This window comes from Condylura cristata, unplaced genomic scaffold (assembly GCF_000260355.1).
Source record: "Condylura cristata isolate star-nosed mole 26May11 unplaced genomic scaffold, ConCri1.0 scaffold00006, whole genome shotgun sequence".
In the NCBI taxonomy this organism is placed as follows: domain Eukaryota; kingdom Metazoa; phylum Chordata; class Mammalia; order Eulipotyphla; family Talpidae; genus Condylura; species Condylura cristata.
This window is the reverse complement of record NW_004567107.1, coordinates 3,273,773-3,298,194: the sequence shown is the minus strand read 5'-3', so window position 1 is coordinate 3,298,194 and position 24,422 is coordinate 3,273,773. Positions and strand designations below refer to the sequence as shown.

The 24,422-nt window shown below is 59.3% G+C and overlaps 1 protein-coding gene across 1 annotated transcript in view; it reads left to right on the top strand.

Annotated features, from left to right (window-relative positions):
• GPR107 (G protein-coupled receptor 107) overlaps positions 1 to 24,422 on the top strand; it is a 40,912-nt gene that overhangs the window by 9,870 nt on the left and 6,620 nt on the right. The window contains exons 5-17 of the mRNA XM_004677884.2: positions 761 to 903; positions 2,417 to 2,454; positions 3,522 to 3,578; positions 6,403 to 6,513; positions 7,050 to 7,183; positions 10,501 to 10,576; positions 11,641 to 11,714; positions 12,033 to 12,150; positions 13,442 to 13,572; positions 14,500 to 14,543; positions 21,162 to 21,211; positions 22,218 to 22,301; positions 23,062 to 23,183. Of these exons, the coding sequence (XP_004677941.1) occupies positions 761 to 903; positions 2,417 to 2,454; positions 3,522 to 3,578; positions 6,403 to 6,513; positions 7,050 to 7,183; positions 10,501 to 10,576; positions 11,641 to 11,714; positions 12,033 to 12,150; positions 13,442 to 13,572; positions 14,500 to 14,543; positions 21,162 to 21,211; positions 22,218 to 22,301; positions 23,062 to 23,183 (1,182 nt within the window). The remainder of the gene's footprint in view (positions 1 to 760; positions 904 to 2,416; positions 2,455 to 3,521; positions 3,579 to 6,402; positions 6,514 to 7,049; positions 7,184 to 10,500; positions 10,577 to 11,640; positions 11,715 to 12,032; positions 12,151 to 13,441; positions 13,573 to 14,499; positions 14,544 to 21,161; positions 21,212 to 22,217; positions 22,302 to 23,061; positions 23,184 to 24,422) is intronic.

Genomic DNA, 24,422 nt, shown 5'->3' with positions numbered 1-24,422 from the left:
GCTTCTTGGTGAAGAGTGCCCAGGATAATCTCTGTTTTCATTTAAGAAACTAATTTGTCTCTCAGGGTGCTTGGCAGGCAGCAATGAAAGACTTGGTGGAGACTGGCTTAACCCGAAAAGACCCTTCTTGTTCAGCTCAGGGAATATGCAGAGTGCACGGGAGGGCTGCGGGCGAGACGCAGCCACAGCGGCTTCCCGGGTGAGGGCTGCGAGCCTCTCTCTGCTCTACCCTCCTGGCCGCTCGCTTCCTTTCTGGGGTCTCCTTGGCGGTCACCAGATGGCTCTGCTTCCTGTCTCGCATCTGAGGGGCCAGAGAGGAGTGCTTCCCTTCACGTTGTCCTGGTCCGCCCCCCCACTGTCCGCCGGGGACACGCCTGCCCCGCCTCTCGGCCCTGGTCCAGTTGGAGCCGGTGAAAGAGGGCGGAAGCGGCCCCGGGTGGGCTGCTGCTGGTGCTGCTGCCCTGCACTTGCCCCAGGCCGCGCTCTAACTTTTTCTTGGCTCTCTGCCCTCTTGTCCCATTTCCTGTGTGCCCATTTGCTGGACACAGAGTCACATCGCCAAGAAAGTAAGCTTTCACGTGAGACCGCCCGGCCCGCGCCCAGCTCCCCGCTCGCCTGTGCCCCGTGAGCTCCTCAGCCTCTGAGTCGCCCTTTCAGCCGGTGTCGCATCTGCGCCGACGTCACGGCGGCCTCAGCGCCGCTGCACTCTCGTGGCCCCGAGCTCCCTTTGAGCGTGTCCTTCTTGGCTGTTTGAATGTAGAGTGAAGATACGATCCCCGCCAGAAGCTGGGACCCAGTTACCGAAGATCTTTGTGACCAAGGACGAGAAAATCCTTGGGCAGCACCAGGAGCCCGGGAGTGGCCCCCCCGCTTCAGCGCACAACCAGACCCAGGGAAAGACCGGTACGCTGCGCGGGGCGAGCACGTCGCCCTGCTCCCTCGGTTCCTTGTGTTCCTGAGGACTAAAGCCTTAGCCTTCGTTTACTTCGGAGGTTGTACAAAGCCTGGTGACCGTGTAAGACAACGGTGGGCGAAGGAGCAGTGTTTCTCTTGCTTTAAACTCGTTTCCTGAGCCTGTGACATTGGATTTTAAAAATCCATAGTTGTGTCTATAATTTTATGGCGTCTCCTTCCACTAAGGTGTTTCTCACCAGTCACATGCCCCAGGAAACGGATACTGCACGTCACTCAGCCGCAGTGCTGCGGAGAGCTTCTCTTATTCTTCTCTGGAACTTTCTTTCGGGTGGGCTCCCAGAAACGGGCTGTCTGGGTCGTGGGACGGAGCCACTCTGAGGGCGTTGGTCCGTGAGCGCTGGTCCTTCCCCATCGGTTGTGGCGTTTGAGCTGGCGGAGCTGTGCATGGCGCTGCGCCCAGGTCCTGGCCCTGCTGGGGCTCCTTTTTGTTGTAGTTTATTTTCTGGGGTGCAGGCAGGTGAGAAGACTCCCCAGAGGCAGTGGGAGCAGAATAAGCGGATCCACTGAAGTCCACTGCTGAGGGGAGCAGCGGGGAGACAGGAGGGGTCTGCTGCGCCCCTTGGGCCACTCCCTGGCCGGGCATCAAACTCATGCTTCAGTAGCTGCGGACAGCCCATAGCACTGCGACTCAGCGCCTTGTGCCACCATGAGGGCCCTGGTTTCTGTTTTAGGAAGTCCCAAAGCCAAAGGCAGGAAAGCTGTGCTGAGGCGTGCGGTCTTCAGCAGGCAGCGGCACGTTGCTCCCTGCGCCCATCGACCCATTTCATGTAGCACGAGGCTCAGGCCCGTGTGATAACCGGTGTTCCTTCTCTGAAGGCCATTTCTGTGTTGTCGTTGGTGTACATGTGTGTTCTCCATCTGTCAGCACGTGAACCAAACGAAGACGGCTGAGCTCTGCCGGCCGCCAGCCGGGGTGGCCGCGTTCCTTCCCTTCTCTGTGCTGGGCTCCCTTCCTGAGGGGCAGCGCTCCAGGAGGAGTGTCCCGAGTGAAACCAGGCCCAGGGTGCCTCCTCCGGTTCATGAAAGAAGCCATTAGCAACTTTAAATGTGTGGCTGTAGAGAGAAGCACTCCTTTAGTGCTGCTTATTTTCCGTGTGTGTAAATAAATCTGACATATTTTTGAAAACAATCTGCTTTCAAATGTAACTTGTTTCGGAAGCAGGGAAAGTCACTCCAGGCGCATCTCTGGCAGCCACTCACACAGGCTGCTCAGCCACAAGCCCCCGGGTGCCCAGCCTGGTCAGTGGCTCGACTGCATGGATGTGGGGACAGCCTGCCTTTGCGGCCCCCCCAGTTCAGGCTTGTTGGGGATTTGAGGAGAGCGCAGACGGCCTGACCCGTTCGCTTTCATCTGTTGCTAGACCAGCGAGGCCTCAAAAGTGACACGATGAGGTAGAGGAGTGGAGTCCTGCGATAATCCCTTTTCTGTTTCTGCTTCTAGATGGTGAGAAGTCTAAAAGAAGCACAGCAGATTCAAAGGTGGGAACTAACCACTCACTAAATTTGTGCTCAGATCTTCTGGGTGTGTGCGTGTAATCATATATATAGGAACGTCCAGGCCTGCTCCCCCCATCTCTCTCTCTCTCTCTCTCTCTCACACACACACACACACACACACAGCAGTTGTAAGCAGGCTCAGATAATGAGGGGAGGGGGGAGCCGAGCCTCTGGAAGGAGGGTTACCAGGCCTGAGCCCAGAGTCAGTGGATCTGTTTGGAGAAGAGAATGGCACAGGCAGGGAATAGCATGATGGTCTAGGGTACTGCCTGCTTTGAAGCCAGTCTGCATTTTTGGGAGCTGAGCAGGGGCTCTTAGGTAACTGGGTGCCGGGCAGAAGGGGGTGTTGGTGCATAGGGAGCTGGCGACCAGGACGGCCGGCCGTCAGGTTGTGAGCTAGTGCGACACACATTTTAACGGACATACAGAAGACTGTACGTGTTTAAAGTGAACATACCCTCACTCTGGAAGTTTTTCCTGCCCCTTTGCCATCCGCCTGCCCCTTAGCTACCACTGACCTGTCATGACAGGTTAGTTTTGTAGAACTTTGCACAGATGCATTCTGCAGAACCTGCTCCTTTCTGTCTCCTGGAACTCAGGGTGTGGTTTAGAGCTCACCCCCGTTGCTGGGGATGTCAGTAGTAGTTCACTCCTGTTCGTTGCTGAATAGTGTTCTGGGGCACCCGGGCAGGATGTGAAGCGTTTGAAATCGGGGTTGGAGCTTAGTGGTAGGTGTGTCCGGTGCGACTGGGTTGGTGTGCTCGGTCTTGCTGAGTCGTAGCCTGGAGAAGCAGTGGCAGGAAGAGGGGAGGCTGGGAACAGGGGCAGAGGGGAGGCAGAATTACAGCTGAGAAGAGGAAGTAGGGGAGGAACTACCACTCTTTCCTCTTTGAGAGGGTTTCAAACTTCTTGAAAGAGTGTTTGAAATCAGAGTGTTCTGGAAGGCCAGCAAGTTGAGGCTTTAAAGAGAGCTGTTTTTATGTTTGAATTTTAATTAGCCTGCTTTTCCTTCCCATTTTATTCTAAAATAGAATGTTCTATCTTTCTAGGCACTGGGAGAGAAATCCTTCTCTATTCACACTAGTAATGGGGCAGTTTCCTTTCAGGTATGTATTTTCTTGGAATAAAGCTCCACAAAATTTCTGCTTACCATGTAAAAGGGTGGTTTTGTGATGGGGTCTTGCATCCAGGAGTAGCATGCTTCTGCAGGCCCTTCTAAGCACTGGACCGCAGCAGGTTTCTGGGCGTGCTTCAGGGTGCCCCTCGCTGCCCACCCCGACCAGGTCAGGAGATTCTGAGAGGGAGTAGCTCGTGGGTGTCCTTGTGAATAATTGGCTAGACCCAGATTCCAGCCCAGTTCTGTCTGGCTGTCCTCACCACGCCCCTCATTGAGAATGTGCCAGAAGCACCTAGTTCCATTTTCGGCACGTGTTCGCGGAGGCGAGGCCTCAGTGACCTCCAGCCCTCCCCTGTACCGCACGAGTTCGCCCAGAAGCCAGACAGCCCAACAACTTCCTCCTTCAAGTCTTTGCTCAGGTGTAGACCGTCTCTCCAGAGCTGCTGCCACGTGCCCTGCTCTGCCTTTGCCCTCGGCGCGCCCCCTTTCCAGCCCCGGGAGCCCCGAGCAGTCCCGTGTTTGTGGGCTGCCTTCCTTCGCGTGGTGGCCGTGGCGGCAGGGACATTCGCTGCCGTGCCTGGCATGTGTGCGTGCCGCGCGGGGCCACGCAGCGGGCCAGCTGTCAGCGATGGGGGCAGCTGGTGGGCGCGGGGGGGCCCAGGTTCGTCCTGCCAGCGGCCCTGGCAGTGGGCGTTCTCCTTTCACCCATGAGGAGACTGGGCTCAAGTAACGTGGTTTGCACGCGGTCGCGCTGCCTCCGAGGCCTGGCGCTGAGCCGCCCTGCTTCCCCACCTCCCTGCGGAGGTCCTGGCGCTCGCTGGGCGGCGCTCCTGCCCGCCCGCCCGCGTGGCCGCGGGTGTCTCCTTTCCCTTTTCCTAGTAAGTCTTTTCTCTTAAAATACACGTATAAAGCTTGTTAGTAAAATCCGTTTCTTAAGAATGTGTGAAGTCCGAGGCGAGCCGCAGGGCAGACGGCCACCACTGCCCTCCAAGCGGGGGGCTGGCTCCCCCGCTCCCACCCTGCGGCACGGCGGGCTCTCTGCTGCTCCCCTCAGCTCCCTCCCACTTCTGGATGGTGCGGTCATTTCTTTTCCACCCAGCGGGCTCCCGGTTCGTCCACCCCGAGGCCGGAAGGCACCGTCGGGGCCCAGCCCAGCTCTCAACTGTACATTCTGGGGTTTTGGTTTGTTCCTCCAAGCCAGGTGCGACTCTGCTTGGTGTTTGTTGACTTGGGAGGTGCGTGTCTTAGCATTGTCACACGGTCTTACTTTGGCTGAAGTTGACGGGTGAGTTTGGAAGCGTTTCCTTCCCCGCCTGTCCTCTGGACGGGAGCACCTTCACATTGACAGCGCGAGTCGCGTCAAAGATGGCGACTTCAGCCTGAGGAGTCCTGGCTTCTATTTGCATCTTCTTGTTACAGCTCTCCGTCCTCCCCACCCCATCCCTCTTTTTTTAAGTATTTATTGATTTTATTACGCAAATTCAGAGTTTTATATAAAGTATTTTTCATTTTTTTAAATAAATATAATAGTTTATTTTTACATCATTTTGTACATTTTTTTTTTCATCTCAATTGTAATCCCCGCGGGTTTCCCATCACCAAGTCACCCGTGTGCCATCACCATAATCCCGTGCACTTCCCTCCCCCACCCCCACCCTGTTTGATCCCATTCCCCACTCCACCCCCACAAAATGTCTCTGGTATATGGCTGTTCATTATTATTTTCTCGCCTGGTCCATTATACTCCTGCTATGAGCGAAACCATCCGGTATTTTTCTTTCTCTTTCTGGCTTATCTCACTAAGCGTGATCTTTTCCAGCTCCATCCAAGTTGCTGAGTAATATTCCATTGTGTATATGGACCAGATCTTTTTAATCCAGTCATCTACTTCTGGGCATTTGGGCTGCTTCCATGTTTTTCCGATGGTAAATAAAGCAGCAGTAAACATGGGCCCACCCCCTTCCTTTTAAGTTGTGAGGTACAGAGACTGTGAGGAAGGGGGTGTGTATAATTGTATTTGTCGGGCACAAGTAGTCATAAATACCACCTTCGGAGCCATGACCTGGGGCAAGAAGGAGCTAGACCCCAGGGGCCCTGCACGCCCTCCCCACCCCAGTTGGCCTGTGAGGAGGTGTTGGCGCCTCACCCTGACGCTGGCGCCCTGTCCTCACCTTTCTCTGTAGTTCGCTGTCTGTGTCTAGAGGCCTGAACGCCACACGCGAGGCAGTCTTCTTTCTTTTTCCTCATTCACTTATTTGTTTATTTTTAATGGTCTTTTTTTACTGCTTGTAACAAATCCCTAGAAGTGACTAGAGCCCTAGCCGTGACCTACATGAGTATGTATGTGTCACTGGAACATGTGAGAAGCGAACACCACAAAAACAGCCGGGTAGGTGCAGGCACGGGGCGGGGGTTGGGCCAGCCTGCGCCCTTTCAGCTCCCTGATGGGCCCCTGTCTGCCTCAGGAAGGCTTTTTACCTGAAGGGCAAAATTACACGTTGGCTTGGAAACTGGATGAGTGCGTCTGGCCGCCCCCAGGAGGCGTGTGGGGGGATGTGTGATGCGGCGCGTGAGGTGGGGCGCCGCTCGCTTGTGGGCCGAGGGCAGGGTGGGAGCCGGCTGCTGTGCGTCCTGCCAGCCTCCCGCGGAAGTGCACGTCGGGAGGGAGTCAGAAGTAAGGACACATCTGTGTAAGTTCTGCTCTGGGAGAATTTCGTTGGGGGTTTTTCTTCTGTGCAGTGTCTTGAGCGTCTCTTAGACTTCCAAATGGAGTCCGGGATCGCGTGCGCTGACCTTCCCTTCTCTGCTTTCAGTTTTCCTTTAACATCAGCACCAACGACCAGGAAGGGCTCTACAGCCTCTATTTCCATAACTGCCCCCGAAGTGAGATGCAGCCCAGTGACAAGTTCTCATTCAGCCTGGATGTGAGTACCGTGCACCCCCCGCCCTGGGTTTGTTAGCTGCGTAGAGGCGACACATTTCTTTATAAGAAAAAGTTTATTTTTATCATTTTTTAAAAATTTATTTATACATCTAAGAACTGGGGTACAGGCCAGAGGTGCAGGGGTGAGAGGATGCACCAGAGGCAGTGGGAGCGAGCAGGTGGATCGACTGCCATCCACTGCTGAGGGAGCATCAGGGAGAGGGAGAGCTCTGCTGGCGGATGGCTTGATAGCGCCACCGGGCCGGCCCGAGGGAAGGAAATGTCTCGAGAACACTAAGCCGAGTAAGAGAAGGTGGGGCTGGGGGCCTCCCCGCCCCTGGCATGGCGCTCCACGCAGCTCCACGAGCCAGGGACCGTAAAGCCACTCGGGGCACGCTTGTGCTTCAGCTGCGCCTTCAGGATGTGCACGTCACCCGCTGGCGCTCACGTTCCGGCGCTTACGAGAAACAGCGAAGACTGGTCTGGTCTGGTGTGATCTGTTCCTGGAAAGTAAAAACCATTTTGTGTTGGTTTCAGATTGACATCACGGAGAAGAATCCTGACAGCTACCTCTCAGCAGGAGAAATTCCTCTCCCTAAACTGTACATCTCGATGGCTTTTTTCTTTTTCCTTTCTGGGACCATCTGGATTCATGTCCTTCGAAAACGACGGTACGTCACCGCCTCGCCTCTTCCACTCGAGCACCTCGAGCTTTCTGTCCTTTCGCCTTTTTCTGATGCCTCGGGCCAGCACTCACCTTCTCGTTCTCTTCAGAGGGCGTCTTCCCCGGATCATTGGGTCCGGGCAGGGCCTCGAGGAGGCCTTTCCTCATCTTCCTGTCCATTGCCATTGCTTTTCCCCAAAAGCAAATCCAGATATTTCAGTAGCACGCGAGCCAAGTGCCGCGTGGAAGCCAAGTATAGCATGGGGACCCGCCGATGCAGGCTCAGAGAGAACGCGCTGGCCCTCAAGGGCTGTTTGTCCCCACGGCCCCGCCCGGGAGAGAGCACGGCTGCTGTTAGCCCTGCGGAGCCAGCTCAGGCTGCTGGAGTGGGCACTGGCCCGAGGGCTTGTCACTGGAGAAGCTCGCCTCTTCACAGCCGCCTCCCTGGCTCCTGGCCCCTTCAGAATCCTCTGAGGCTTCAGCTCCTGGGCTGGCTTCTCCAGCGGCTGCTGCACGTGTGCAGACCTAGTGCTTCACTAACGCGCTGTCGCCCTCCCAAGAAAGTTGAGAACAGAACAGTAATTTTCAGCTTGGGCATAGCATCAGGCATTTGCTGTATTTTAGGGCCTGTAAACTGGCTGCTGGCCTGTGAATGTCACATTGTTCTTACAGCTTGATTTAAATTCATACCATAAGTAACCCCCACTACCAGTGACCTCTTCCTGGGAGCACTGGGGTGGGTCCCCGGGCCGATCTGTCTGCTGGTGGGTGTGCGCCGCGGGGGTGTGGGGCTGGCCGGGCCGGGGCCGGGCCCATTGGCTGATGTCCTCTGCAGCCCAGGTGGAGGGGCATCTGGTGCCTTGTGAAGGACCTTATGCGATTGTGTTTGGGCCGGAGAGTCAGGCCGCTGTGAATAAGAACTGTCTCTTACAAATCAAGTCTGTGAAAAGGTTTTATCAAACAAAGAGTTGCTTTGCCTTGCTTGGAAAGCCGCCCGCGTCCTGTCCTCCGCCCTGTGCTGGGGCAGTGGCGCGGCCCTGTGAGCCTCCGTCCGAGCTCCTGGGTGGACCTGCGCATCCCTCGGAATAACAGCTTTGCAAGTCAGGGTGCTGTGCACTCTCAGGGCCCACACAAGTGGCAGCTCGCTGGCCAGGTGCTCGCTGGCCGGCGCATTAGTTCCATTATTTAGTGGCTCAGCAGGCGCTGGCCGTCCACTTTACAGAATGTGGCGCCAGCTTAAAATTTGTGCTTTAAGGGGCTGATGTATTTTGCACACCTTTTTGACTTCCTGTTGAAGTGGGGTGTGCCTACAGAAATGTACCCTTTCAGCCCGTCACCCCTTCCCTATGTATTTCTAGGAGTCCTAGCTGGTTCTGTTGGGGATTTGGACCAAGGGCGCATCAAGGACATGCCTGCCAGACTGCCAGGGAAGCTGGTAGCCTCTGGAGCTGGAAGGAAGCGAAAGAATTTGGCCTCCTTTTATTGAGCCTTGAATGGGGGAAGTGAGAGGCAGGCCTGGTCAGCTGACAGAGCTGGAACCCACATCCCCTGCTCCCTGGGCCCCAGAGCGAGGGGTGGGGTGGGCGTGGGGCGGGGTGGAGGGGGGATGGCATCTGCTGGCTCTGCCCAGTCGGGCTTTTCCTGTCACTCAGTTCAGCTAATGGCCAGCTCCTCCCTTGGGTGCGGCCTGTTTCCTGCCGAGGTTCCTGGGCCTCGAGGTTCAGGGCCCCGGGTCCAGGCTGGCTGTGGCTTCCAGCGCTCCCGTCCTCGCAGCGCCACCCAGTGTCCGTGCCGAACTGGGGCTGTGGGGCTTGTGGCCCCGGTGTGAGTGAACCCAGCCCTGCCCGAGGGGGTTTCTGTGCTTTGGGGAATCTCCAGGTCGCTCAATGTCAGGCTGTTCTGGCCGTGACGCCTTCACGCAGGCACTGGACAGGAAAGCACTGGCAGGAAATGGTGAGGAAATGGGCCGGGAAGCTGAGTGTGCCGCAGCCGACGACACAGGCGCCTCATCTGCCATGCCCCCCAGTATCCTGTCACCGCTCCTCCCCTGCCATTGCTCGCCAGCGGCCAGGGGGCGAAGGCGGGTTCCGGACGCCCGCGTGTGCGCTGCTGCCGTTGCCCTGCGCTCTGGGTGGTCCGGGCTGCGCTGCAGCCTCTGCCGCTCGCGGGTGTGCGTACTTTCCATGCAGCGGCGTCTCTGGGGCCGCAGCCCCACCACTGTGTTGGCGTCTGGTCCTGACTGGGCCCCGGGGTAGCGGCCCACGTGCAGGTGCCCGAGCCCTCACGGGGCCTCGATTGACTCTGCCCTCTGCTCCCCAGACAGTGCTGCATGGCTCTCTCCTGCTTGCTGTGCTCCTAGAGATGTGCTGGGTACGGGGGTGGGGTGCTGGGTGCTCTCCGGAGAGCCTGCCTCCTCCTCGCTGCTCCTGTGGTGGGCCCTGTGAGCCTGCACTCTCGCCCCGCTGACGAGCTGTCTCACTGACCTGTGGCTGTCACGAGTGGGCAAACCTCTTTCCTTTAATGGAGTCAGCTGTCTAATGCTAGCCCCTTGGACATTGCCTCTTGCCTCTTCAGCAGCCCTTTTCTGCTCCGAGGTGGCAGTGTGTCACCTTTAACGGCCGGCGTGGCGTGGCGTGGCGTGGCGTGGCGACCGGCTCTGCTCCCTGCAGGCTCACGCTGAGTGTGCCACAGCCCTCGGCCTCTCTGCACAGGTCTCCTCCTGTCTGAGGCCCCTGGGCTGCTCTCTGTGCTGCTGGCCCGATGGCCTGTGCACCCCCCATGACTGGCGGGGTCTTCACGGTGGAGGGCGAGCGTTGCCTCATCTGCTCCCGTGCTTTGTGCTGTCGCTAGAGTCACGGCCTTCTCTGGTGGTCTCGCATGTCCTGTCAGGTTCGTTCCACACAGGCAAGGGCAGGTGGTTTAATGCTGGGTGAAAGGGGGACCCAACTCTCTAGAGGCGGCAGAGGGGCTGCATCCTGCTGGCCTGGGGTGTTCGGTGGATCCACCCATGAACAGCGCCACCCTGCAGCCCCTCCTGGCTGCAGAGGGCCCTCGGGTGGGCCTCAGGGCTGGCGTCCCCAGGCCCATAGCTCTCGTGGTCTGCGCGTCCTCGCTTGCGCGTCACATCCTCCCAGTGATACGCTGGGGGTGCTTTAGGGCTCCGCTGGAAACCTTCTTACCTGTAGAAACTTCTAAAACATTTTGTAAGAAAGCACAAAAGGCAGCAGGCCCTGGTGCTGCCTGCTCCCTGGGGATGCGTGGGACTCCCGCTGTGCTTTGGGAACCTGGGAAGCGCCTTTAATTACTTTCTCTCTGTGCCCTTAGGAATGATGTCTTTAAAATTCACTGGTTGATGGCTGCCCTCCCTTTCACCAAGTCGCTTTCGTTGGTGTTCCATGCGGTAAGTGCGATACTTCGGGGGCAGTGCAGGAAACGGCGTGCCCGTGTGGCGGGCAAAACCAGAGGCGTGATGGGTTATGGGGCGGGAGCCGTGAGAGGGTGCCGTTCCCGTGAAGCCACCAGCTGGCATGGGCACATCGCCACCGCTCCCCACGCCAGCCCTAGACCGTTTCTGGTGCCCCCACAGACCTGGCGCCCCCCCAGTCTGTGTCTGTGGTAGGAAGATTGATTATTTTTCTTATTTCTTGAGAATAGAGTGCCACCTAGTGAACTGACCCTCGCGCTTCTGTATTTTCTAAATCCTCCCTCATGTTCCGTCTGATTGAGGTCAGAATTCATTTCTCTTACTTGAGGAAGCGGGCGCTCTAGAGAGTGAGGCATAGGGCCAGCACGTGCGCTCTGCCTGTGTGGTCCCTGGGAGCGAGGCCACGGCTCCCCCAACTTGTCTCCCGGAGCACACTCGCGAGGGTCAGCTCCAGAGGCAGGCCCCCTCCTGCACCTCAGGGTGTGCTGGGGGGATGGTGTGTCCAGCCGCGGCCGCAGGGGCCGGTGGGTGTTCAGACAACTCCCCGTTCAGAGCTCAGTGACGAGACTCTGGAACCGTGTTGATAAGGAGCACGGGGCGTCCTCGGTGCCCTTTGTGAGAGCAGGGCAAACTGAACAGTCGGGCCTCGCCTCGCCGGGCAGCCGAAGCCTGTTCAGTGAGGCACCTTGGCGCCTCCAGGAGCCCGGACCCTGCGGGTGGTTTTCAGAGAAGCTTGTTGAGCCGGGTGACCCCACCCAGGTTTTTCACTGACCTGCTGTGGGCTGCAGGGTGGGGTGGACGCAGTGCCCGCCAGGGCCCTGAGGAGACCCATGGCGGGACATGGGCATTTATGTGAGAAGCACGCGAGCCTCCTGCCCCCAGGGACAGTAGTGACTGAGCCTGCCGCCGGGTGCCTCAGCACCCTGGCATGCCCACGGCTCACGCTTGACTGTTTGCACACGGGGAGGCTCCAGGTCCCGCTCGTGGGGCCTCAGGCGGCGCGTGGGCCCTCACCTTCTGAAATCCGCTGTTGGTTGCAGATCGACTACCACTACATCTCCTCCCAGGGCTTCCCCATCGAGGGCTGGGCTGTCGTCTACTACATCACTCACCTGTAAGTGCGCCCCGTGCCCTGAGGACGCCGCACTGGCAGCCTTCGGGGAGTGGGCGGGAAGAGGCCTGCCCTGGGGGTGGCCCCACCCTCCCTGGCTGGCCAAGGCCTGGTGCCCTGGTAGTTGACCTCCTTCCTGTGAGGGGTGGCTCCCTGCGGGGATGGGCTGTTCAGGTCTTGGGTGTAGAGCTGTTTGGTGCCCAGAATGAAGTGCTGCCCGCTTCAGGTATCCCTGCCTTGTAGGGGCAGCATGGGGGTGTGAGCACTTCTCGCAGGAGGGCTGGAGAGCCCGCTGCATCCAGGCCGTCTTCTCTCTTCCAGCCTGAAGGGGGCGCTGCTCTTCATCACCATCGCGCTCATCGGCACCGGCTGGGCCTTCATCAAGCACATCCTTTCCGACAAAGACAAGAAGATCTTCATGATCGTCATCCCGCTCCAGGTACAGGACTCTGACCTGCTGGTCCTGCGCTGTCTGGGCGCTCAGCGGCTCCAGGCTGGTCTAGGAAGAGGGAGTGACGGCACCGAAACCCCAGCTGTGGCCGTGGGGGATTGAAGACTGAGGATCTGACTCTGACTGAGTGGACGCCGGTTGCGGGGTGGCGGGGTGGAGGAGAGGGGCTTAACCCCCAGTCATCTTTTAGCGGGCAGGTGGACACCCATGTTAGTGGAGAGCTGCTGAAAACTGGGGGTGCCTGCAGCCTGCCTCCTGGGCCCATTTGTCCTATGACATAGCGTCCTCTGAGCAAACAGGCTGAGGTATTCGTGGTGATTTTATAACAAATTATTTTAATACTGAATGATACCAGTGAGTTTACACATGGAAGAATATTAAGTAGATGCCGGGCAGACATTTGTTCCAGCCTTCCTGGGGGGCCCTAGCTGTGGCTGCCTCACCTGGCCTCGGGCCTCGGGAGAGGAGCCTCGTCTCCTGTAGAACAGTCTGGATGGAGGCAGAGTGTGGAGAACTCACACAGACAAGCCTGTGCGCTCTGCTTGGCCAAAGCACATCTGTCTGGTGAAGTTCACGTTGGCTGTTCTCACCTGGAGTGGGGCGAGGGCGAGGCGGGCCTCAGCTCAGGCCTCAGCTCAGCCCGCTCAGCTTCGGAGACAGCGGGCCCACGCGTGCAGCACAGCCACGTGTCTCAGCAGGGGCATGTCGGGGGGTAGTGTCGGGTCATCACCCAGGTAGAGAATCTGGACAGAAATGTTGGTAAAAATGGGTGTTGGCTGGGGCGGAGGCCAAGGGGCATAGCAGAGACAAGGGTACCTTTTGTGGTGTGTGGCCAGGATACCAAGGAACTGGGGGTCCCACCTGCGGAGCCGAAGCTGGCTGACTTACTGGCCATCACCATTTCTTCCCTCACGCTGTCTTCTAGTCAGGAATTTGGGAGCAGCTTAACTGGGAGCTTCTGCGTTGTCTCCTGAGCTGGGAGCGTGGGAAGCCCCCTCCACCCGCCCCTGCCCGTCATCTCCCCACCCCCCACCCTCCCTGTCTGCAGTTGCTGCCTCACTGTCTTCACTAGGAGGTGCAGGCCCTCAAAGCCGTGTGTCCCAGGAGGGCGCAGGTAGAGCAGCCTCCTGTCTGCCCTGCCGTGCAGGCCCGAGGACACGCAGGCTGCTGCTTTTGGGGCGGGGGGCGAGTCTGCCGGGGCTCGCCGTCTGGAAGCCGTGCCGTGGCCCTAGGGTGAGGCCCGCCCTGCTCTGGGCCTCCCGCCTCTCATGTCCCACAGGTCCTCGCCAACGTGGCCTACATCATCATAGAGTCCACCGAGGCGGGCACCACGGAGTACAGCCTGTGGAAGGACTCCCTCTTCCTGGTCGACCTGCTGTGCTGTGGAGCCATCCTCTTCCCAGTGGTGTGGTGAGTCCACCTCCCCTCGCTAACACCGCCCTTCCCCGCCTGGCCGACTCACCTGTTAACAGCCCAGCTTCTGGGGCCCAGACTGACCCGAGTCTGATCCAGGCCCAGGCCCCTGGAGTCTGTGTCCTTGTCAGGTCCCCCGGGTCCTGTAGAGCTAGTCTGGCACCAAGGCTGGCAGCGCAGACAGGAAGAGTCTGGAAATGGGCACTTGGTAGCAGTGTAAAATAGCGCATGAGCTGGAAGGGAGCGCGCTGAAGAAGTCCTGTAAACAGCCTTTCTTGCCCAGCCCACTGGAAGGTGAGCAGGCGTGTGGACCTAGGCTCACGCAGGTTCAGACCGTCTCTCCTCTGGCGCCTTTGGGCTCTCCTGGGCCCCCGTCTGCGCCATCTTGTGTAACGTCCCGCTCGCCTGCCCGAGCTGTAAGAACAGTGACGAGCTGGCGGCACCTCAGCCAGAAGCGACCTTCTGGGAGGCCCCGCCAGCCTGGATCGGCCAGGCTAGAGCTCTCCAAGGTGTGAAATGTCAGCTTTGCAGGGAGCCATAGGCCCACGTGCTAGACCCGAGAGCTGACAGAGGTCTGCTGTGGCCTTCTTGCGGGGTCCGCCCTCTCCAGGGTGCCGGAGCTCAGTGAGGCTCGGGGGCCTCTGGGTGGTGTGTGGCACAGAGGTGGGTGAGCAGGATCCTGCTTCTTGGTTTGTGTTCTCCTTAGCTGGGCCCCCGTTTTGGTCAGACAGACGTGGCCAGCAGAGGGAGGCTCTCGAGTCTGGGCCCGAGGTGCTGCCCCAAAAGCCGCCCTCCGGGTGGCTCAGCAGCGTCTGGTCTGACTCCTGCCGTGATCAGCAGGGGATAGCAGGCTGCAAGTCGGGCGCAGTGCACCGTATGCAGACTGCTAGCTAATCTTTTGTTTTCTGAATGTTTTATTTTTAGGTCCATCAGACATTTACAAGAAGCTTCGGCAACAGACGGGAAAGGCAAGTCCCTTTTCTTTGTCTGAATCCCAGGACCTCCTGGGAGCTAGAGGGGGCTCAGGGCTTGGAGGCCGGGGGTGCAGAGGCAGATGTTGCGTGTCGGGGAGATTGCTTGTCTGTGGGGGCGTGGCGTCCGTGGCTGACTCGCGGCGGTCCCACCTGTGAGCCTGCTTTTCCCCTTTGCAAACTGAGTCAGGAGGAGAAGCCACATCTCGGAGGGCCAGGCCGTGCCTCACCGTGACGGGAGCTGTTGCGTGTGGATCGGGCTGGCTGCACCGAGCTCCCCTCCTGCTGATATAACGCGCTTCCAAACTACGCGTGTTGGGTCACTAAGAGCGAGGCGGGCGCCACAGAGCACCTTTCAGGCCCCGAGTTCTCCGTGGCAGTGCCACGGTGCCCTTTCTGCTGCTTGACTTTTCCAGCCTTGTTTGCGGGTCAGAAAAGAAACCTCCCCGCATGCTTGTGAGTTTCTGGACCTATGGGAACACTGCCCTCAGTCACGGGCCGCTGTGGCCCATGGGTGTTTCGGAACTGGGGTGGGGAGCAGTGCACTTGGGGGCTGGAGCTGCCTCGGGACCCCTCAAGTCACCCACCTGCAGCTAGTCAGTTCTCAAGGGCCACTCAGGCCGTCGCTGGTAAAGTCACGTGGATTCACCTTAGAAAATTTGGAAGATGGGGCCCTTCCTGGTGGTGCAGGGGTTAAGACGCAGCACTGTGACCTGTCTGCAGCCACTGCAGCACGAGTTCAGTCCCCCGCCAGGGAGCGGCCAGGGCCCAGCAGGCCTCTCCTGCCTCCTGCTGCCCCCCTCAGCAGTGGGTTTCAGTGGATCCGCCTGTTCTGCTCCCCACTCTGTCTCTGGGGAGTCCTCTTACCCTGTACCTCTGGCCCACACCCAGCTCTTGTAGGTGTAAATAAATAAAAAAAAAAAGAAAGCAAACCTGGAAGCTGGCGGTAGGTGGCCACTGTGTCACGCTTTCCCCAGCGCTGCCACCACGCCGCTGTCTTCATGCGGAAGGGAACCTGACTTAAGGCTCCGTGCCGGTGCCAGGCACGGCCCTATGTTCCCACCTAAAAAGAATAGTGTTTGGGGGACCGTGGGCAGCCTGGTGCCCGAGGTCCGGCCGAGGCTGCGGGCGCTGCCGACACCGGCCCCCAGGCCCCAGCTTCAAGCGCGGCCGAGGCCCCGCCTGCTCGGTTTCCTTCGGGGCCTGGGGGTTGGCTCCTTTCTGGGTTCTCTTTTTCCTTCAAAGGCACCTGCCCCCCACCCCCCTTAGAATGCCCTCTGCAGTGAATTCTCAGCGAGGGGGGTTCAGGTGGGAGCCGGCTTGCAGGGAACTCAGGCGCCTCCCGCCTTCACGGGCCGGGGTGCCGGCAGCCATGCAGGGCCAGAATTCAGCAGGCGCCGTGCCGCAGAGCGGAGACGCCGAGGGAGAGAACAGGCCGGTCTCCGGGAATAGTCTTTATTGGGGCACAGTCTCGTCTGTCCCCCACCCCTTCTGGGCACGTCATGTGAGAAGCTGGTTTTATTTTTGTAGCTCCGTGAATACTTTGGTCTTACCCTAACACACCGACAGAGATGTTTAACTGATGATGTTAATACTTCACCTGCTTCTGCATGTCTGGATTTGTTTTCTATTTAACCAAAAATGTTTACAATCCCCAAGGACAGTGTTTCCACTGCTGGCTTTGATCTGCTGTTCGTGTTGGCCTTCTTCCTCCCGTGGACCCTCCTGGCCGTCAGAGGGTGGGGGTGACCATGGTATGTCTCTGCCGACTTTGTGAGACACCCACAGAGACACTGACCCTAGGAGAGTCTCCGATTGGGAGGTAGCGTAGCCGGTAAAGGCCGAGGTGGGGTCCTGAATCCCCCAGCATCTGGAACGTGAAGACACCCAGGGCAGCTGGCCCTCGCGGCCTGGCCTGAGGAGGCAGGTCCTTGTTCTCCCACAAGGTGGCAGCATGGCGCCTTCTCCCAGCACAGCTTTGAACTCCGCAGGTCCCTGCACTGGGGCGCTGCTTCACCATTGTGGGGGAAATTTTCAGGAGAGTACACATTTCTCCTCAGCAAATGCAGACCCTTTGGAAGGGGGGCACAGGTTCAATGGGGGTGTCTTTTTTTTCTGAAGATTTTTTTATGCATGCAAGAGCTGGGGTGTAGGCCAGAGGTATAGGGGGATGAGAGAAATCACCAGAGACAGAGTGGGGGGCAGAACAGGCAGATCCACTGAAATCCACTGCCGAGGGTTGCAGCGGGGAGACAGGAGGGGTCTGCTGCATGTGCCCTGTGGGTCACTCCCTGGCCAGGATGGAACTCGTGCCGAGGTGTCTGGCGATAGCTTGATGGCGCTGACTCTGACCCCTGCGCTACAGGGAGGCCCTGGGGATGTCTTCTTGGTTCATGTTCTTCTCTGAATCAATTTTGACGATTTTGATGGAGGATGCTTTTTAGCTAATCTGCAAATGTGTATTTCACTCCAGAGCAGACCATGGTTGGTGACGTCAGTCAGGGCAGCCTGGTCACCCCGGCTGAAGGCTGTCTGCAGAGTGCTCAGGAGCGCAGGCACCCAGGGCCAGCCTCTCGTGGCTGCGCGTGGCCGGGCAGTGTGAGCAGCAGGGTTGCGCTGGCCGGTGCCTGCTGCTCAGCTTGCACCCCACTCCCTCCACGAGATCTCGCCCCTCGTGGGCACAGGCAAGAGCCTCTCTCGGATGTGGAGGCACTTTGCTGATGAGCCCTGGCGCTGCTTCCCTGCTCTCGGCTCATCGCTCCCCTGACTCGTTGCATGACCTTGACCGTGCCTTAGCTTCCAGAATCCCAGTTTCCTCGCAGTCTGGGCTGGCAGCCATGACGGGGGTGTCTGTGGCTCTTCTGCCAGGGATCGCAGGCGGCCTCCGGGCCTGCTTCCCTGACTGAACCTGAGGTCTGAAGGAAGGCAGGAGGGGCGAGGCTCCCCACTCCCCTTAAGTCTTCTTTTTCACTCTGTCACGCATTGCGGCTTTCCAGGGCCTGTCACTGCTGCGCTGTCCCGGGGAGGAGCCCGCCGGGCCTGGGCGCGCCATCTTTAGTTGGGTGCGGCTGGCTCTGGGCTGCGTCTGTGCGCCGCCTCCTGGTCCTCTGGCGCCTGCTCTCCCCAGGGCGGCGGGCTCTGGCTCTGTGCTGTTGCGCTAAGAGTCGCTCTCTGGTCACCTTTCCCCTGTGTTTCTGAGGAAAACCCGAGGAGTGTCCGCAGCGCCTTCTGTTAGGTGAGCTCCAGAAGCACTGCAGTGACTGCAGGCTGCGGGCAGGGAGGAGGGCGTCCGTCCGCGGCCCAGGACGGCGGCCTGGAGGGTGTCCGCCAGCACGGCGCGCCGGAGACTTTGCTGCCGCGACCCCGCGTGTCGCCGTGCTGCCCGGAGCGCCGTGGGGCAGAGGCAGAGGCGGCCCCGCGGCGGAGCGAGCAGGCCGTGCTCAGACGGCGTCAGTGTCCTTTGCCCTCTTCACGGGACCCGCCTCTGGGAGCACAGCCCCGCGCGGCCCCGAGCCGTCCTAGCAGAAAGCCATCAAAAGTAGGCCAAGCTTTCGGGGAAGAAAAGCAAAGGCGATGGGGTGCTTGGCCGGCCCTCAGGCCCCGCGCTCACTCACTGCCCGAGGCTGGAACAGCGCCACCCCCACCCCCGGGGCCAGTCCCGTCTGCTCTGCTGACCGCCTCATGAAGAGCAAGGCCACAATGCATGCAGGTGACCCCAGGGTCTCGGTGCCCCCAGGCTGCCCCGTCCAGCGTCACCCCCAAGGTACAGTGCAGCAGAGGTGGTGGGCCCTGTGTGCACTCGGCCTTGGCTTGGTGCTGTGCCACCTGGCGGCACCCAGCGCCTGTCTCCACTCCCAGCCACCCTCCAGCCAGGTGCCGTTCTGTTACCTGTGAAGAAACTCAGGCCCAGAGAGGTTAGGCTGCCTTCGAGGGGCCCCACAGCCAGAAGGCAGCAGAGATGGAGCCCAAGGTGTGCAGGCTTTCAGGCCTGCAGGGCTACCGAGGGCTGTGCTCACGCCCCAGGCGGGCACCTTTGCCCTCCTGCTGCCCTGGGGCTGGAATGTGTGTGGGTCCCGAGCCGGGCCTGTGGCAGCCGTCTAGTCTCACCAGCAGATGTCCTGCACCGCCTGAGCTTAGCTGCTTGAGGCCGTTTTTCTTAGTGATGCGGCATCTGTGGAGCCTTGCTGACTGAAGTGGGGGCGCGGCCCTCTCCCCTTGGGCATCTCACTGCCAGTGGGAGGAGGGGCTTGGTGCCTGGCGCAGGGAGCTGCCCTTACTCCCTCGGCTGTCCTGTGGCCTGTCCCTCTGGGGGCTGCTGTGCCCCAGCCGGTTTTCTCTCAGTCAGCCCCTCCCTCTACCCTCCAGCGCCTGCCCATCCTCCACTTTGCCTCACCCTCTCTGGGGTCAGGTCTGTGCTCTGGGAGGTTCTCTCCTCACCCAGCCCCTGCGGGGTGGGAGCCTTCTTTGGGCCTGATCTTGGTGGCCCCGCTGGTCCTGCCTGGCCTCCTGACATCTGTGGGGCTGCTGGTTCTTGGTGGAGCTGAGGCTCGGTTCCACCTGTCGGGACTGAATTACTACACTCTGGGAGCATTTATTATTTAAATGGTGTAACTTGTGAGGGGTGGTGCTGTGTTCCCAGTTTCGCTCAGTGAGTAGAACTGAAGTCCCGGTCTAGAACCAAGTAGTCGTTTGGAGCCCAAAGGCCACAGGTGCAGGCTTTGTGGGGTTCATCACACAATATCGGGCAATATCGGTGTGAACACTCCGGGAAACGCGGGTGGGCCCTGAGCCTTCCCACAGGCGAGGCTTCAAATCGGTGGTGCTCTCTCACTGACCCACCAGACCCTACCAGCCGGCTGGGGTCAGGTTTAGTCTCTCTCTGGCAGAAGCCACTCCTACTCGCCAGACGGGCAGTCACCTGGTCAGGGCGCCCAGTGCTGCTGTGTCTGGACTGGCCGGCCCCAGGCACACATCACCTGGCAGCGCTGCTGCAGCCTGGCCTGGCCCGGCCCAGGCCCCTGAGAGGCATGGGGGTGCCAGAGAGGGCGCAGGAAGGCCTTTGCTCATCTGCCCCTCGATTCAGCTTCTCAGCGTTGTTTGTGTACAAGAGTGAGCTCATTGGCACTCCCCTCTTGAGTTTGGGAGGTAGAATTTTCCGGAAGGAGTCCCTTGTGTCTCAGCTCCAGGATGCTTTTGGTTTCTGGAGCAGGTACACGCAGGCAGGCGCTGATGCTGGTGGCTGCTAATCACCTGGAAGGTGAGCCTAGGATTCCAGGGATTTCTGCGGAGTTCTCAGCTTGTTTGCCCCCTACTAATCTGGAGCCAGAGGAGGGAAGAAGAGGAAATTTGAACCTTCACCACCCACGGTCCCATTCTTAAACAGAGCCTGTAATTGAATGCTTTTAAGCAAAATTAATTTGCCTCCTGCTGGAAGGTTTATGATGAATGAAAGGATCGCTAATGGGGAGGGAGCCTGCTGCCTCTGTGGGCATCAATATTTCATGGCCAGAGGCAGCAGGAAGTTGAAGTTAGCAGGCTCCCTGACCTTGAGCAGCTGGGAAGGCAGGCTGTATTTAAAGGGCTCCTTACCAGCCCTGGGCAAAACCCAAGTGATGTCTGCAGGACGTATTGCTCGCTGAGTTTACAGCCCTAACCTGTGGGAGACTCCCTCAGAGGGGTTCAGGACCCTGCCTGAGATGGTCCTGTTACAGGACAGGGAGAGAGGGGCAACCCTGAAGCCCCAAACCTGCCTGCTCTAAGTGGGTTCTGCCATCCGTCGCGTCAAGACAAAACATATAAAACTTTGATGAAAAGGGACTTTAATGCAGTGAGTACACAATATGGAACACAAAGGATATAATGTCTAAATCAAACACCTGAAGTGACCCATCCCTTCGTGGGCAAAAGTCAGCCCAAAGGGACTGGCCCAAAGCGAGGCCTGAGAGCTGCCACGAGACTAAAGCACCTTGTGCTGGGACCCATGAAAAAGGGTCAGAAACGGCCAGACAAGTCTGGGAGGGAAAGAGCAAAGTCAATATAAACACGGCCACAGTCACCTCCCTGCAGGTCTCTCACCCACATCTGCCTTAACCAGTCCAGAGTCAGGAAACAAGCCCGGTTTCTCCATCACATGCTCGCTGCTCCATGTGGTTTCCTCAGGTCTCCTTCTGGCTCTCCACTCTGCCTCCTTCTTTTTCCTCTCTTCAGCTCCACCCTCCTTCTGGGTGGGGCGGGGAACCTGGAACTTCCCCTTTTCCTGGGGACCCCCCCATTACTGTCCCAGCTGGGCTTGCTGCTCCCTCAGCTCTGGCAGAGATGGAAGGTGTCAGGGATGGCTTGGGGAGGGGAGTGTTGCCTGACCTCTGGTGATCTCTGGTGTTAGCTCCAGCAGGGCCAGTCTCCACTGACCAGCCTGAGTAGAGAGTCCCCACAGCTCCCACACACTCCCCTTGGCTTCCTGGCCAAGGGGTGGCCCTGGAGCAGCTGCCTTTCCAGAAACTTCTGTCAGCCCCTGGGCAATACGTACCCACTTTAGATTTGGTCCCTTGACTGGAGGGGCCTGAATGTGGCCCCGAGAAGCTAATGAACCTTTTTTTTGATCTTTCTTCTCCTTAGCTGCTATTAACCTAGCGAAGCTGAAACTCTTCAGACATTATTATGTCCTGGTGAGTAAGAAAAACCCAAATTCTGTCAATAAACTCAAAGGAGCAGACAAGTGAACTCCCAGAGAATTGGTGAAAGCCCAGAGCTGAGTGGATTTCCTGTCCTAAAGTTAAAGCATTTCCCTGAATGTGGGAAGATAAATATCCGAGTTAGTTCTTTTTAATTGTTGGTTTTAAATGTGGCTTTAAATACTCATGCTTGATATTTCTCAATCTTCAGAGAGGGCAGGGGCCGTCTCTGGCCCTGACCGCTGCCCCTTCCCGCCTCCACCTGCTTCGCGGCCATCACCACAGCTCCAGCTCTTGGCCTGGATTCTGCTCTGGCCGCAAGCCACGCAGGTCACTGCTGCTTAGACTGGCTCTTTTAAATCTTGTTCAGAAATGGGGTCACACCTCAAGCAGGACTGGGCTGGAGTGGAATAGGCTGCTGAAGCACGTGCCAGCGCCAGGAGCAGGACTGGCAGGAGCTGGGGGGGTCGGGGTTTCTGGGCATCTGTAAGGCTCGGGCCTCCTGGGGTTCACCTCCGGACTCCTAAGCGAGCCCTCCACTGTCTGTGGCTTGGCCTTGACCATCACCTCGCACTTTTGGTGCTTGTTCTGCTCCCAGCGGGCCACCCTGGCAGGCGGCACGGAGAGCTGTGCCTGCTGCGGCCGGGTGTGCCAGGGGCCCGGGCGGCGGCCCCTGGACCGCTGACAGCACCCGCAGCAAAGACCCTAAGTCAGTGTCCCCAGGTGGAATAAACACGACCCGTTGGGACTGACACCCACGTGTTGGGGGAGGGGGTCGGAGCCCTTTGGGAGGTGCGGCAGCCACACCCACGGGTTCGGGCCTCCTGTGGGTGCGACTCTGCCAGCCTCTTGGTCTCGCCGAGGGCGAAGGCCCCTCGCAGTGTGCAGGCACAGCGCGGCCCGCGGCCTGCAGTGCGCGGGCGCTGCGGGTGCCAGCTTTCTCCGGGCACTGTGTTGGCTGGGAGGCAGGTCACTGCAGGACGCGCCTTCTGCCCCCCAGATCGTGTGCTACATCTACTGCACCAGGATCATCGCGTTTCTCCTCAAGCTGGCCGTCCCGTTCCAGTGGAAGTGGCTCTGCCAGGTGCGCGGGCTGCGGTCGACGGTCTCCAGGTTTGGCCACTGACCTAGCAGTGGCCGCTACGCCCCGCCTCGCTCTGGACCGCAGTAAACGCATCTGTCCTTTCCTTGGCTCAGGGCTCAGGAGCCTTCACAACCTGGAGCCCCCTTCTTCACCCGTCACCCCTGAAGGGTCTGCTGCCTAGGGTCGTGTTGCCCCTGGGGCAGGCGCCGTGTGACTGGGCTGTTTCTTGACAGTCTCACCTGGCGCTAGGCACTGTGGGAGTGTGGGGCTCTCATGAGCTCTTAAAAGGTATCAAGGGGCCCTCCCTGGTGGCGCAGCGGGTTAAAGTGCAGCACTACGAAGCTATCTGCAGCCTCTGCAGCACGAGCTCCATCCCCGGCCAGGGAGTGACCCCCCAGGGCGCAACACACCTCTCCTGTCTCCCGCTGCTCCCCTCAGTGGTGTGTCTCAGTCACTCCGCCTGTTCTGCTCCCCACTCTGTCTCTGGGGAATCCTCACAACCCCATACCTCTAGCTTGTACCTTAGTTTTTGTGTGAATAATTAAATGAATCAAAAGAAAGGACATTGCGGAAGGCTGGCAGGGTCAGGGGCCCCATAGCCGAGGCCCGAGCAGACCTGCTCAGGGAGGCACCCTGCAGGATCTCCGGTGCCCGGCCAGTGGCCAGTGGCGGGGGGGTGGGTGCTCGTTTGTTTAGTTCTGCTGCTTTCTGGAGAACTTGTTGGTGTTCCCTTCATTCAGGGTGATCTTTAAATCCACAGCTCCTGGATGAGATGGCCACGCTGGTGTTCTTTGTCCTGACGGGGTATACATTCCGCCCGGCTTCAGATAACCCCTACCTCCAGCTCTCTCAGGAAGAAGACGACTTGGAGATGGAGTCTGTGTAAGGAACCCCCCACCCCCACCGCCTCTCCCCTGTCCCTTTACCCAGCCGAGAGCCACCCACTGTGAAGCAGTTCCTTTCCCCACTTTCGGCCGAGGGCGGTGGACCGGGCACCCCAGTGTCCTCCAGCACCACTGGCCTTTCAGGGAACTAGAACTTCCCACCCACAAAGCGGCATGAGCCTCCTGTGTAGTTCAGTAAGCAGACTTGGGCCTCCGTGGCCTGCCCAGACCTGAGGGCGGCTGAGTCTGTGATAATGAGGCAGTGTCTGTTAACATCAGGGTGGGGCGCTGAACAGACCCCTGCAGTCTGGAGGGGACCGGAGAGCGTGTTCCCCCTTCTGCACCACTGGGGAGAGGCGGGAGTGGCGAGCCAGGACGCCAGGACGAGGCGTTCTGTGGCGCGAGCCCTCTGCAGACAGGCCACAGCGAGTCGCAGGGGGAGACGGACTGAGGGGCTTTCCGGGGCCACTTGAGCCTATGGAAGTGAGGTGTCGAGACCACTAGGCCAGGACCCTTGGGGGGCGTGAAAATTGCCCTAGTGCCTCTGCTAAGAGCTTGACCTTTGGCAAGGTTCTGGGAGTTTGTGAGGTGCGACAGGGCAGAGCCTCCCGGAGGGAGGGGGTGAGTGTAGAGGGCCCTTGCGGGGCTTCCAGGCTGTGCTGCTGCTGCAGCCCTCTCACGCCCTCCTGAGATCCCCGGCCAGGCGTGCCGAGCCCTCGCCGGCGTCTCCTGCAAGGCCGCAAGCTCTCTTAAGGGTGCTTCCTGCCAGGGGTGCAGCGCCCTCTCCTCAGGCCACTCTGTGCGCCTCCATCTCGCACGTGTTAGCCACACCCGGGCGCCAGCTTCGCTGCTGCCGACTGGCCGGTTCTTGTCCGCCGCCTCCTGTCTTTCTCACCATCCGTATCTGACGCTGTGTCATGGGAGCCGTATCTGACGCTGATCTCTGGACACTGACCATCTCTCCCTGGGGGCCGCGGGCAGGGTGATAGAATCCTCTGGCCTGAGGCTGCCCCCTCAGCCTGCGGGCCGAGGCCGCCGGGACCAGTGCGGGGTTTATCCTGCCTTCTAGTTCTGTCAGCCTCTCTGGGCTCAGGCGCACAGACTTGCCCGTATTGATGCCGAAATGCTCGCAGCGGCGCTGCTGGGCGGGCGCCGGGCCGTGAGCCGTGTGTGCTCCGGGCCTGGGCTCGAGAGGGGTGCCGGGAGAGGGTGCCGGGAGAGGGGTGCCGGGAGAGGG